Source organism: Apostichopus japonicus, chromosome 19 (assembly GCF_037975245.1).
Source record: "Apostichopus japonicus isolate 1M-3 chromosome 19, ASM3797524v1, whole genome shotgun sequence".
NCBI classification, from domain to species: domain Eukaryota; kingdom Metazoa; phylum Echinodermata; class Holothuroidea; order Aspidochirotida; family Stichopodidae; genus Apostichopus; species Apostichopus japonicus.
The window spans coordinates 14,518,624-14,534,329 of NC_092579.1; the positions used below are offsets into that span (position 1 = coordinate 14,518,624).

Consider the following 15,706-nt stretch of genomic DNA (forward strand, 5'->3'; position numbering starts at 1 on the left):
AATTAATACATTTATTTTTGCCCGTATCGGTTTGTTATTTACTCATACTTCATATATTTCAGTGTATGGAAGTCTTCACATTCTCAATGGGATACACAGAGACTTAAGAAAGCTTGCTGACAGTTTAAGCCCACTCTGCAGTAGCCACAGGCATGCCTGTAAAGGAGGGGGAGGGGCAGATGGAGGGGGAGGGGAGAAGGAGGGGAGAGGGAGGAAGGAAATGCCTCCGATCAAATCATACTCAAAATATAGCTAAATATGGTTTATTTTGTATTGTTTACTGATGAAAATCTCCTCAGCAAGGAGGATTCAGCAGTAGGCTCTCCACGTAGCAAGGTCTCTAAGTTATAGCAATCTAACTGCCAATTGGCCTCAGCAGAGCTCCCCCCCCCCCCTCCCTTAATGACAATAATAATGGCAGCCATTCCAGAATTGGTGATTCTATTGAGTAATATAGACAGCTAACTTAATGCTGTGGAAATAAAGATTAGACCCTCTGGGTGCGCTATAAAGGACAAAACAATACTTTTAAAGCAATTGAGTAATTTCACAAGTTTTTATTGCAAAAACAGATCAGCCTTATGTTGCACTTGAACATTTTACAGATAGTCACATTTGAAGCAAACAAAATTCAGACATTGACTTTACCAAAAAGAAAGCCATTTTTACATTAACAGAAACATTACAATTATCTTTATCATCAACAAATGGAGGAATATGATTTGATGATAGAATAAATAAAAGAACAGTTTGACAACATGCAACCAGCTTTTACTTTTCTGGCATGTAGGAGGGGTGGTGGAGTTTGGAAAGTGAAAATGGTGATGAGTAGGATATACTGATTCTCTTCAATCCATTGGTAGAATATGATAACTGTAAATATTACTTTTTTCTTAGTAAATCCACAGTGACTCCAATATGTTTTGTCACTTTAGTGCATAAAGGAACAAAGTAAAATATCAAAGACCTCAGCCCTTAGGCATTATATAACATAAAATGGACAAAATTACAGACGTGTCTGACTAGACATTACCAAGATAAACACACTGAACAAATTTGGTTAGCTCCCTGGGTAATTTTTTTGGCATAACTTTTTGCTTGCAAATATCATTTATATCTTCATTGTCATTGACTAGATCCTCTCAGAAAAAAAATACTTGAAGCTAATTTCAAACATAAAAGGTAATTTTAAATTCATTATTATTATTTTAATTAATTAGTTTTATGAATAGCCACCATTCTGGTGTTGATCAATTGAAATTCTTCTTAAATTTATACAAAATAAGGAATCTCCTTCAATTGCTATTTTTGTTAAATATTATTTGATACTAAAAAAATTCATAACAATTCAAATGATCAGCTTGACTAGTAAAGTTTCATTTCACACAATGGATGAAATCATTGTAACAAATTTGAAAACATTTCTCCAATTTTACATACCCAGTCTAAAAAAAGGACCTAAGTAATGACTGGAGATCTCAAATTAATTCCTTAATAATTTATGTACTGAATGTTTTGGAAGTTGTCTTAACTGAATCAATTGTTTTTGTATTGGAGTAATAATTAGTAAAGTAATTAGTAAAAGGATTTTGCAAAGAAACATTGTCAGCTGCTTCAAGCAAAAACAATAAACAGGGATATTCTTAGAGAAAGATGTGTCAGGATAGCAACACCCATCATTGACAGAAGCAACAGAACCTTACTTATTAGTATTTGCATACATATACCTCCAGACTTTACTCAGCATTTCACAGTTTGCAGTAATCTCAAGAGTAATTTTGTTAATTTTTCTTTCTTAAATGAAAACATTTTTGCAAAATCCAGCTGTCATATTCCTCAAAATTTACTTCAAAGTCTGCATTTCACATTTTGCACTAATCTCAAGAGCAAATTTTGTTAACTATTCTTTCTTAAATGAAACATCTTTGCAAAATCTAACAGTCCAAAAATAGCATCAAGTCATGCAGAATCCTTAGTTTGATGACACTTTTGATTGCAGTTTCAGAAATGTTTAACAACCTGGCACTCAATTAAAATACTCTTTCCATCATGAAAATAGCTGTAACTCCCATCAAAAGCCATCAAAGATTGACACTTTTACAAGTCTTTTCTTAATTCTAGTTTTATTAATGAATAAACATTAACTAATTTTGCACATTGATGATGTAAAAGGAGTGACTGCCTAATTTTCTGTTATGTTATCCCTTTGTTTTCAAAACCTTCGTTTCGTGGACATTGATCACAGGTTTGTGGCCTGAGGTACTTTTTGAAAATATTTTTATTGTCTTCTTTGAAAGGAGGAACATCACATTATTCAAATTGCTATATGTGGGCTTGTAAATTAGGGGTTAACTTATTAAGGGATAAAATAAAATATTTTGATATTAAGATAGTTTGCACATCTTTAATGAGTTCCCAGATTTATGAAAACTTCAAATGTGTATATCTTGGAAACGAATTGAGCTTTTCCACACAATTTCAACAGATTTAGAATGAGATTATCACACACAACAAATGTACTGCATAAATGGCAAATTGTCTAGGTGACTGTAGTATTTTAAACTGAATGATCACATAGCATGACAAACTCATTTAAATTACTTGTTATTAAATGTTTGGGGATAAAAACTTAAAATAAAAATAATAATAGACTCAATCATAACAAATAGCTGTGTAATGACCTTCAATATTACTGTGATAAAAGGATAAGTTTGTGCAGATTCAGGAAGCAAGTTGTGTTAAGGGAAACTAAGAACTGTAGAAAAATATTGAAAATTTATAGAGCAAAAAAAGTCAAAATGTATGTAATTTAGCAAAAGTTGTTTTTTGATTTCTGAAATTCATCGCAATAAGCAACCTTTAAGTTTTGTCATCTTAATCATCAAGACAAAGAGGGCAGTAGACGATACATGTTTACTTCACGCTGTCGTACTGTCTGCGATTTGCATTCTTTCTTGTCAACTTGAAACTTCAGGCATTATGCACAATTTAGTTGAAACACTCTTAGCATACTCAACACATAGCACAGACAGTCAACAGATGACTCACTTATCACAGTTACATACAAGGTTATAACTGATTATGTGTAGCACCAGACAACAAGAGTCTACACTACACACAACACAGACAGTCAACAGATGACTCACTTATCGCATTTACATACAAGGTTATAACTGATTATGTGTAGCACCAGAAAACGAAAGCATAATGATCTTCTACATTATTGTTACCATTGGAATACCTATCTTCATTAGTTTGCATGCTGAGATAGAAGTAAAACTTAGGTATACAGAATTGGTTTCACTGTTTTCAGCCAGCTTTCCTCCCACCTCAATTCCTGAAATTCTTTGAGGTTTTTACGAAATTCTTCGAGCTTTGGTACATTGGGAAATTCGTTAAGGAGGTCTTGTATCTGGGATGCAAGCTCTGCCTTGTTCTTAAAGACGAGCCCATTCTTGCCATGCTGCACTAATTCATGAAGGCTGTAAATGAAATTGAAAAGATTCCAATAAAAGTTAAGACTGATAAACATGAAAACATCAAGATACATCACTAATCAAGATAATAGACAGTCAAGCAGCACTAATATTACTTAAGAGTGGAATACCAGCCAGGCCTAGAAATTCACAAGCCACCTGCTTAAAATATGCATGTGCTTCAAAAAATCTACTGGCTGAATGTCAAGTTAACACAGGTAGTTTCCTGAATTGCAATACATATTAGTTACAGTATTGGCTTTATAAGAGCTAGCCGATAATAACATTTGCTCACAATAAGTGCTATTCCAAGGCTCATGTCAGGTACTGAAATCAAATGGATTCTTTGATGATTAATAACCAACTTATGAAGAGTTTACAATCTTAACGATAATAAATTGCAATTTCTTCAAATAAATTGCCATTTCGACAAATAAAATTCCATTTCTTCCCATTGCCAAACAGCTACAACCACTGGCAGTTAGTCAATAAATTAGCAAGTATTTCAAGGCCTGCTGTCTTTATTGTGAAAGATGTAAGGACTCATCCCAACATTAAAAGGCTCAAAACTTGCAGCTTACCAGTTAAAATGAATTGCACATACTGGAAGCCCACAGCCAAACATGTCAACAACTTTCATGGGAAGGTCAAGACCACTGGAGGAAAGGTGCAGGCAAACCCCAAGATCAGCAGCTCCTAGAATTAAAAAAAGAAACAGAAAAAATAAACATTGATAAAATCTTTACAAAATAGCTACACTAAACCAAATACAAGTGAAAGCATACAATAGATCTCATGTTATCATACAGTGAGTCACAGACTATGACAAATAAAGAAACATACTGGGAAGAGATGTTTAATGGTCATTCTAGATGACCAAATTTATGTTTGGACGACCAATATCAGCTCTGAAGGTCAACGTGGAGTGGGGGAGGGGGGGGGTTGACTAATTGTTAACATGTAAACTTTCATATTGCATTGTGACAGATACAACCAAGAAATTATAAATTGGTATGACCAACCTCCATTACTTTGAAGATACTTAAAACAAACAAAATATAGTGGAAAGCCTATGATCCACAGGTAGAATTGTTCTATTCACCAAAACCTCACATCTCTCCTACAGTGTACAGATTAGTCATTCTTTGTTGTTTTGCTTCCTTTTTGTCAAACAACCAGATTTCCTCTTTGGGAAACCGTAAAGTAGGATCTGGTTGTCAGGGGGACACCCAGAAAACAATCATTCGCATAGCTTCAATGAGCTGATACACTTTGTGTGTAGACTTCCAACAAATTTTGCTACTACTATGTGAGAGCGGCACCCAGATAGTACGAGCTACAGCAAAGATAAAGACTTTAAAAGTTTGATGAATAGGGAAATTATACATATTGGAAATACATATGACATCATGTATCACTTATTCAACTGAAAATATCTCTCGGATGGTACCATAATTTTGCCACGGAGGCAGATTACCCGCTCAAAAACAGAAAAGCCTTGAATCACAGTATGCGAACAGCTAAAACAATACTTCCTAACATATCACATTGAGTAAGTTCAATAGAAATCAAAAATACGATCTGAAAAGAAATGAAGCTTTTCAATATCCTGTACCTTGAACACACCACAGACAACATAGTATAGTGTTTATGAAGGTTTTATCTCGCAAGAGTTTGTGGAAATTTCTACAGTTAGAAACAAGACAATCAGATGTTTTCAACTAGCAGTTATATTGTTGAAAATATTGTTGGTTTCCCTGTATGGGTGGAATTGTTCTAGTACTATCTATTCATTCTTTCTTGTCTTTGTCCTTCTCCAGTTTATTCCCTTCCCTTTATCCTCTCTTTGTCCCTCCACTGTTTATCTCCTACCTCTCCTCTTCCCCTGTTGGTTTCTTTCTTTCTTCTCTCCATCCCTTGTCTACTAATCCCCTTTCATCCATCTCTTTGTGTTCACCATGCTTATTAACTGGTCTGTATTTTGTGCGTGTTTTTGTCCCTTCTGCTACTGTTACTTGTCATTTAGCCTTTGAAGAAGATCCTGCTAGGATCGAAACGTCAGGCTAACTTACTTTTACACATTCTCCTACACAGGCTCTCTAGTGGATAAGCAGTTTGCTAACAGTTTTATTTTATTTTACTATCTATTCATGTAAGCTGAACTTACCAACAAGGAGAGGGTAGTCCTCAGCAGTCAACCATGGTGTACATATTGTCACGTGTTGGAAGGATTTCTTGCTAATTATTTCTTCATAATGTTGTTTCTGAGGGCCTTTTCCTGTTATGGCACAGACAATGTCTGGTAAGGTCTTGCTTTTACTCGCAGCCTCTTCGTAACCTGTCAACAAGAAATCAAGACATCGTTCAGAACTGTTTATCATGAAACTTTATAGCATACAATAGGGTAATTTAAAATGTGAGATACACCCTGGTATGATGATGGCAGCATTGATAGCTCGTCTTTAACAACACTAGAATGTTCTTGACTTACATGTTTTCTCAACTTCTATTTCCATTTTTTTTCGAAAGTAAAATAATTTTTGCACCTAGGACGTTCAAATACATAAATATTTTGGCACAATATTGCTCATGCTCTACATGCACTATTCTCTTGTCAAACATGTGCATCTGGTTTGCTCGATGCCTTTTGTATTTTAGACTAAACAGACACATTGAAAGAAATGCAACAACAATTTCATTTTTATGTCACTGAATCTAAAACAGTAAACAACAGAAACTTTCTTGAGCACCTACTATATCAACGATCATCAGATAAATCAAGGCTGATCAAATTATTCCAGTAGTATCAACTATTCATGACCAGTGTAAACTATGTAAATATCCAACCCCAAGATTTAAGAACATTGACATTACTTCCATTATTTTCAGTTCTGCTGTCACATTTCCCCCTCTAGCAAGCCCCACCACACCACACCCCACCCACTCCCAACACAACCCACCCACAACGGCACTGAGCTTTTATCACAGACCTGAATACTGAACTATGGGAGAGTTTCCCTAAGTCGAATTTCTCCCCAAACTAATGCAGAAATCTTACTCTTTAAAGCATCAACATCTTTCAAACTAATACAGAAATCTTACTCTCTGAAGCCTGAACACCTATCAAACTAATGCAAAAATCTTACTCTCTAAAGCATCAACACCTAACAAACTAATGCAGAAATCTTACTCTTTAAAGCATCAACACCGATCAAACTAATGCAGAAATCTTACTCTCTAAAGCATCAACACCTAACAAACTAATGCAGAAATCTTACTCTTTAAAGCATCAACACCTAACAAACTAATGCAGAAATCTTACTCTCTAAAGCATCAACACCTGTCAAACTAATGCAGAAATCTTACGCTCTAAAGCATCAACACCTAACAAACTAATGCAGAAATCTTACTCTTTAAAGCATCAACACCTGTAGAACTAATGCAGAAATCTTACTCTCTAAAGCATCAACACCTGTCAAACTAATGCAGAAATCTTACGCTCTAAAGCATCAACACCTAACAAACTAATGCAGAAATCTTACTCTCTAAAGCATCAACACCTAACAAACTAATGCAGAAATCTTACTCTCTAAAGCATCAACACCTGTAGAACTAATGCAGAAATCTTACTCTCTAAAGCATCAACACCTGTCAAACTAACGCAGAAATCTTACTCTCTAAAGCATCAACACCTAAAAAACTAATGCAGAAATCTTACTCTCTAAAGCATCAACACCTGTCAAACTAATGCAGAAATCTTACTCTCTAAAGCATCAACACCTAACAAACTAATGCAGAAATCTTACTCTCTAAAGCATCAACACCTGTCAAACTAATGCAGAAATCTTACTCTCTAAAGCATCAACACCTAACAAACTAATGCAGAAATCTTACTCTCTAAAGCATCAACACCTAACAAACTAATGCAGAAATCTTACTCTCTAAAGCATCAACACCTGTCAAACTAATGCAGAAATCTTACTCTCTAAAGCATCAACACCTGTCAAACTAATACAGAAATCTTACTCTCTAAAGCATCAACACCTGGCAAACTAATGCAGAAATCTTACTCTCTAAAGCATCAACACCTAACAAACTAATGCAGAAATCTTACTCTCTAAAGCATCAACACCTGTCAAACTAATGCAGAAATCTTACTCTCTAAAGCATCAACACCTATCCAACTAATACAAAAATCTTACTCTCTAAAGCATCAACACCCATCAACTTACTCTCTAACGCATCAACACCTATCAAAGACTAATACAAAAATCTTACTCTCTAAAGCATCAACACCTTTTAAGCTAATGCAGAAATCTTACTCTCTAAAGCATCAACACCTGTCCAACTAATACAAAAATCTTACTCTCTAAAGCATCAACACCTATCAAAAACTAATGCAGAAATCTTACTCTCTAAAGCATCAACTCCTGTTAAACTAATGCAGAAATCTTACTCTCTAAAGCATCAACACCTATCCAACTAATACAAAAATCTTACTCTCTAAAGCATCAACACCTATTAACTTACTCTCTAAAGCATCAACACCTATCAAAAACTAATACAAAAATCTTACTCTCTAAAGCATCAACACCTTTCAAACTAATACAAAAATCTTACTCTCTAAAGCATCAACACCTATCAAAAAATAATGCAGAAATCTTGCTCTCTAAAGCATCAACACCTTTCAAACTAATACAGAAATCTTACTCTCTAAAGCATCAACACCTATCAAACTAATGCAGAAATCTTACTCTCTAAAGCATCAAGTAGTATTGAAAAGTCCTCATCCTCTGTCCAGCTGGTGCTACTGATCAGTAAAGCCGGCCTGTCCTCTTTCACCAGGACTTCTCCGTCTACCACTTTTGTAAAAGCAGATTCAGCTGCATTGCCTTCCTTGTCTTTAAACTCTGGATATTGCTTGCCAAGTCGCAGAAATAGCTGAAAAAGTTGACACAGAAAGATGCTTAAAATGTCAATATAAAGCTGTTAATCTGTTGTATGGACAATTCATTGTTCTTCAAAAGTTATAATGCAGAGAAAGGCAGTAAATAATTTATCCAGCATCACATCACAAAATGCTATGCAAATGTGGTCATTAGTTGCTGATCAAGTCCAAAGATGTCTGGTATCTAGCAGTATCAACACAGGAAGCTGAGTAAACATAGTAAGAGACAAAATTCAGAGCCTTCAAAACTGCTTCACAAAATTTGTACACTAAATTATTCCCTGAAAGGTGCATTTTACCAGTCAAAACAAAAGAATGTGTAAAAGTAAGTTGGCCTGACGTTTCGATCCAAGCAGGATCTTCTTCAACTTTAGGCTAAATGACAAGTAACAGTAACAGAAGGTACAAAAACATGCACATAATACAGACAGGTTAATGAGCATGGTGAACACAAAGAGATAGATGTAAGGGGATTAGTAGACAAGGGATGGAGAGAAGAAAGAAAGAAACCAACAGGGGAAGAGGAGAGGTGGGAGATAAACAGTGGAGGGACAAAGACAAAAGAAGACGTCTAAACAAAAGAAGACGTCTAAATCTGAAATCGTAGCATTGGCAATGAAACAGGAATGCTGGTAAATCTACATCTCGCTGCAAAACAGGTACTCCTTACTATGCACATCATAGTAATACAGGTTGAGTATGTATGATTCACAAAGCAGTTGCATTTCAGAGAGGATAAAAAGTGCTAAAGAGACGTAAGATGGTTACTTGCATTCTGAGATCACAGTGATCATTAACGAGCAGAACATTCCATTATTATTTTGAAAACTTACAGATTACCCATCATACAGTACATTGGTCCAAACACCTACTGCTGGCATACACATCCCAAGACGCAATATGGCCTAAGCCCAGGTTACTCAACCTGTGGTCCGCGGACCCCTAGGGGGTCCGTGAAATTTATTAGGGGGTCCGTGAGGGCAAAGGGGTCTGCAGGGGGTCCGTGAAAAAATAAGGGTCCGCGAAAGCCGAAGAGGTTCGTGAAAAATGGAATGAGAGATATAGTCGAAGGAAGAAGTATGTATGCCTCTAGAAATCTAGGCTAGGCTAGCCGTCAGTACGTCGGACCCTGATGATCAGACCGTATCGTCAGTAGTCGATAAATGTTGAATCGTGCATTCCCCGATGAAAACAAGTAATATAGTTTCTCATTGGATTACATTCGGTGAGGTATGGATAACATGCCACCCGAGTGTTGTGTACAACTTAACTGCACACTATACATCCTAATATGCAGAGCAATAACTATGATGCGTTGCTCACCGTTGACACAGCGAAGCGCGGCAGTTATAAGGCTTTGGTGGAGGATAAGTTATAACTAAATTGGAATTGACACACACAAAAACCGGTGCCGTTTGCAGCTATCTGACAAAGAAAACACATAATTCTCCTGACCTCATGCAGAATCAACCAGTTTGTATCTGACAACTCATCGCTTCCAAATTAAAATGTAATTGGGAAATATATCATTTGAAAGTAAGAATTTCCAAGTAGGCCTATGCCTAGCAATACTTGCAGGTCTAGGAAAACTGCATTCCATGCCCAGAAAAATGCATTTCTAAACATAAATTCTTGAACATAAATTTACTTCAAAAGTCACAAAATAATGCACCATTTCGCATCTGACCCTCAATATTGAAAAAAATCAAAAGGGGACAGGAAAACCCCCTCCCATTATACCCCTCCCCCAGGCCGGCGGACACTGTCCGGGGGTCCTCCAAACATTTCAGTTTATCTCAAGGGGTCCCTGGATAGAAAAAGGTTGAGAACCTAGGGCCTAAGCCACACCTCTTGTGATATTTCCTCAAAATAGTCATCTCTTGAATAATCGTTAATTTCCTTTAAAGACATTCATACTATCATGAAGCTTGTCTCCGGTTGCCCAAGACTTCTTAGTTTTATCAGGTTTCTAACATACTTTAGCTAGAGGGACTTTCCTTTTCTTGCTTTACCTCGTGTTTATCTGCTACAGAGGTCTCTTTGAATACATCTGCTGCTCTGTCATACAGAGTGGTCACGTTCTGTAAGCCCCAGTTCATGGTAAGGTCATCATTCATTGCATTTGTAACACAGAGATTGTCATTTGCGCACCTGCAAAATGTCCGCTCAAACCTGCCATTTGAACAGAACAATGTCAAATCACATTTTGTATTAAATCATTGCCTTTAGCAAGCTTGTTTCACAGTTATCTTATACAATTTATGGACGTTGCTGTAAACTTGATAAATTGCACATTTAACAACCTCTTATAGGCGTGAGTAAAACTTCTCCCAGATCCATGTTTAGTTCCTCCATGATATTATAGAAAATAGACAACCATCTTTAACAAAACACAACTTTAGCGAGCTTTAACATTGTGTGACTAATCACTATCTGAACATACTTTGAGCTATCACCGCAGCAAATTACTTTTGATACATTGGAGCAATTTTTAGCAAAACTTGTAAAATCCAAGAAATTTATTGCCCATTATGGCCATGTCTGCAAGTTAAATTTCTTGCACATAATCTTGTCAGTTCTATTATACTACAGAATTGCACTGAAACAACATGAAATCATGTAACTTCCTGCAGTAAGTATCAAATTAAAGGCCTAGATGCTGTTGAAATAATTAACAACTACAAACACCAGTTTATTTGTCACCACATACCTTTCAGCTAATCCAACAAGCAAGTGATTTTTGCCCAAGGATAGGCCAAGGATAGTATAGCCATAGTTGTGCCAATCAATGATGAATTTGCTACCATAGAGTCTGCCCATAACCCAAGCAACTGCTAGGGTTGGAATGGTTGGTGGATTCTGAAAAGTAAACCAAAGTATTTAAAGAAACTGTAACTTCTCGTGAGGCTCTAACACATTGCAGCATAACCATAACATTGCATGCTAACAGAAGGTAAGTCGATTATCTAGAAAATAGCAGATGTACATCCCGATGAACTTGTAGGAAGTTTACTTACATACTTTGGATGTTTTAAATTTGATGACAGTTTAAATAGTAATGTGAATAACTGGAGTCCAGTTCTTAGCTTTGGGTAGATAAAATCAGCAGAACATGAAATGGCTAAAAGATTGAAGAGACTTTTGGTAATCTCAGATTGGAAATGATTACAAACCTGGACTATAATGTGTGATGGCCACTTTATCTTGATGAAGAGAGTCCAGGTCAGCTGGAAAGCTTGGAGTAAAACTTTGGTTGGGTACCTCAGGAAAGTTGGCAAAACTATAGCAAAGACAAAGTTTGTAATGTAAAAGGCAAATGTACAGGCAAAGAAATTTCAGACAAGAAAAAAACAAAATTTGAAGAGACTCATAATTTGAGTTTATATTAAAGATTATGTACAGTAAAACTTAACAGAAGATTCTGAGTATTTTGCCAGGAATGATTGAATTAATCAATCAAACAGAGAGATCTACATCACATTATAAATACTGTACCTACCGTACTTTATCCCCATCAAAGCTACTCAGCTTGCTAGTAAAAATTTCATTTCGAGTTTAACAAATCTGTTGCTCTGACACTGGTAGTGTACATTAGTGTTAATCTCATACATATTACTATAATTAATAAATGTTTATAATGTTATGGTTATTCTGCATGAAATAGTTGGGATGATCACACAGAAAACATCTTTATACTCAAAGCAAGTTTCTGCATCGTTAGTTTAAGTGAAAATGAAATACTGCTACAGTATGTACCTGACACATATTAAGGAATCTGATGCAAAGAAATTTAGTTTTGGAATCCATCCTTACATACTGTAGGAATACTAGGATGCAGTCTTATGGCTAAGCTATAAAGGAGAAATGAAACAATTTTAAAACAACAATCTGGGCAAGCTGAGGGGAGATGAAACAGATAGGCTCTTGGGAATAACTGTACCATCCTGCCTCTCAAGCCCTCTGCTCTGATGGTTTTACATTCTTGAAAATTTAAATATAATTGCAAACATTAACTACATTTGACATTGCTGTTTTACATTAACATTACTGCATTAACTCACATATCAGGTTAGGTACATCGCTCATTGGATGAAGGCGGACTTTGCTGCTGGAGTTCAAAATTTCATTTGGTTTGGATCCTGAGAAAAAAAATATTCAGTACATCAATACTAAAAAATAGTAATTATGTGCCTAGCATAAGATGATCAATCCACATTTACACAAGCTTGTTAATTAATGTCAGGTAAGTATTTTATAATACTATATATACAGGAAACTTGTACATAGTCCATTTTTCTATATATACATCGAAAGTAAATCTGCAAAAACTAAATTTTTAGTGAAAGATGTTAGTTCTGGATTTTTCTGAACAGCAAGAAATTCAGTAAGAGGCTTGTGTTATTATTTATTAAATCTACAAATTTTAAAGTGTTTATCTTTTGGACAAATAACAGAACAATGTGGACAAAGGCTAAATATTTCAAAGCAATCTTTGTATTGTTTGTCTTTGCCTGACAATGTATGGACCCGCTTCCTGTGACATGTTTACAAACAGGAAGTTGATATTTTTCAAGATTGGTTCTCTTGAACAAACTTTCACAATTTTCTGATGTTGGTGTTTCATATGTACACTGTACCTAATGACCGAAGAGTCATGGGTTATAGTAAATGGTTTATTGTTTCAAAATCATGCACATGTATGTTGTGTTGTGTAGAGCATTTGCTCACTTCTAAATGTGTTCTGAAATCATAGGCTATCTTTATGGTATGAAAATCCACTGATTCACAATATGTAGGAACAATCAGATAGTTTTTATGTTAATTTTACATTTGTACAAGTAGCCTAGTCTCACACCATTTTTACATACCATATGCTGCGATTTGACCTTGGGTCAGAAGACCTTGCACTTCTGACCGACAGAATACTGCATGTACAGTTGGTTAACTAAATTAGGCAAGGTCTAGGCTGTAGGCCTAACGTAGTTCAACAACACTGCATGGAATCCGTATGGGGATTTACTGGAGCCAAATGTATCACTGTAAGTTATTGTAAGCCTAGGCCTATCAAAGTTAGGCAGAGAGTAGGTATACAGTAGGACTAGGCTAGGCCTAGTTAGGCCTCCAGCAGGCCCAACATAGTCTTTCTTAAACGAAACTTACCGCCATATCCGACAATGTCCACATCGAAATTCAATTTTGCAAATGAAGCTGCATGATACTGCATTCTTGGGCTACGACCAATATCTCCTAGAACGATAATACAGGCTGTGGAACCCATTCGAGCCTTACGATAGCCAGACGCCATATACAAAAAGACAAGGGTGACAAACATCAGGCTGTAAAGTCCCTGAAAATATAGGTAGACTTCCATGAAAAGGATCATAGATCCTTGGACTACAATGTCCATATACTGGTCTGAAATGAGTGCCATTATTGGTCAGAACGGTAGCCAAATTACGCATTCAACAGCGAAGAGTTAGGACGTAGTACTGAACCCGTTTTAACGATTTCCTTTCACAACGTGCATCAGTACATGCATCAGTTTTGCGAACAAATTGTCTTACTAGCACAAAATTACTAGCACTTACTAGCACAAAATTACATGTCATGCATTCTGCGCCGACTAGCAGGGCACATTATTTCTACCGAAGCGTGGAAAGAACCGCCCATGAACGTTGGCCGTAGGCCTACTGGTGGATATATTTACATGATATCCGGATTTTAAGTTTACCTAGATTTTGTAAAGATAGCGTCAGATTTTTTAAGTGAACGTTTTCTTACAGTATTTTGACTGTGGAATGTTAAAGGTAGTCATATTTGTTTATTTCCGAGGAAATTATACTTCCGGTTCAATTGAATACGGTACTTATAATATTATAACAAAATATTTCTTTCTTTTCTTTAAATATTAACCACGTTTTGGTCTCGTTTGGACGGTATTGCCCTAACCCAGCTCATTTTAGGTAACTTCTAATAACGATTAAGGGCGAATCCAGGTTTTTAAAAAAGGGAGGCCAATGATCGAGTACCGTATAACCGAAGCCATGAATGAGAAGCGATGTGTCGAATTGGGGAGGGTTAATGAAAGAGGTGTCCTCCTGCCTTTTGAGATAATTTTAACAATCAGGTTACTCAGTGGTACTCAGATGCAATCTGGTGCAATATTTTTAGATTTTTTAGATCCAGAATTTTCATGTTTTACGTTAGTGTGTCCGATATTTACGTTTTTAATGAACGCGACTGCGCTTGATCCGGATTAAGAAATTATTCCAAAATATGAAATCGACCCTTCCCCTTTGAAATTGAGTTTCACTCAGTCACTTTATATTTGTTAACAAGATCATAATATGTAGGCTACATAGCCATAAGAAGTTAATAAGTATCCAGAATTTTTAATTCTACATATAACATGGTATCAGGGACGTAGCCAGGGGTGAGCAACGGGAGCGATCCCCCACCCCTCCCCCCCCCCTTGAGTACCCCGAAAAATAAAATTTAACTAAAAGCCGGAAATATCTTTAAAGCCATCTTTCAGGTTGAAGAAAGCTTAGCGAGCCTTCTCATTCTTTCCTCTTGAAGTTCGTCTGCTACGGATCAATGAATGAATTAAGAAATAGGACTCTCAACAGTGGAAAACTGATCAATTCTCTGATATTATTCGATACTAAAATTCCCATAGGTTTTTCATTATTTTGAGTAATATTGCTTAATGTCAATTAAAGTTCCTTCTTTTAATTGATCCAATTTGCTTTCCACATATGGATAATCTGGTTGGTGAGAGCCTTTTTAACCTTATCTGATTAATTGTTATCTAATTTGAGTTGCCCCACTTGGATTGGTAAAGTTGACGACCAAATTGAAAGAGTTCCTTTCAAAATATTTTTATTAGTCATATTAACATCCCCTTGTTGTTGTTGTTTTTTTTCGTTTATTTTTGGCAGCCTTTTTTTGGTGGTGAAGCACATAGTAACTGTTTATTCACCAGTCGAATTGTGTCTATTTCATATACGCTCCTTTTATTTTCCAGTCCATTCCTTTAAGATAATATTTACCTTCTCTTATGAAATACTTTAACTATGTAACCTCTTGTCCAATTATAAAAAAATTCTGATAGAAAGCGAAGAAAACCATTCATAAATTGACTTTATTTTGCCCTCTATTTTTTCACAGACTTTGATGAGTGTAGCGACGGGATTATTTGTACCAAATTGGCGCTGCTTGTGAAAACATACCAGGTTCTTTCAGATGTGTGTGTATTTCTGGTCAAAATTGTTAACTATTG

The 15,706-nt window shown here is 35.9% G+C and overlaps 1 protein-coding gene across 1 annotated transcript; it reads right to left on the reverse strand.

Annotated features, from left to right (window-relative positions):
• Positions 1 to 526: 526 nt before the first annotated feature.
• LOC139960102 (chitobiosyldiphosphodolichol beta-mannosyltransferase-like) lies at positions 527 to 14,013 on the reverse strand. The gene is made up of 9 exons (XM_071958196.1): positions 13,585 to 14,013; positions 12,486 to 12,563; positions 11,598 to 11,704; positions 11,135 to 11,283; positions 10,437 to 10,596; positions 8,231 to 8,417; positions 5,644 to 5,814; positions 4,058 to 4,172; positions 527 to 3,482 (listed from the first exon to the last, which is right to left on the reverse strand). The coding sequence occupies exons 1-9, from the start codon at positions 13,853 to 13,855 to the stop codon at positions 3,281 to 3,283; spliced, it is 1,440 nt and encodes a 479-aa protein (XP_071814297.1). The 5' UTR covers positions 13,856 to 14,013; the 3' UTR covers positions 527 to 3,280.
• Positions 14,014 to 15,706: the final 1,693 nt, after the last annotated feature.

Coding starts and splice junctions, on each gene's coding strand:
- LOC139960102 (XM_071958196.1), bottom strand. CDS start 13,855: ATGGCACTCATTTCAGACCAGTATATGGACATTGTAGTCCAAGGATCT. Junction 12,564..13,584: donor GGACATTGTCGGATATGGCG/GTAAGTTTCGTT, acceptor TTTTTTTCTCAG/GATCCAAACCAAATGAAATT. Junction 8,418..10,436: donor CTGTAGCAGATAAACACGAG/GTAAAGCAAGAA, acceptor CAACTTTTTCAG/CTATTTCTGCGACTTGGCAA.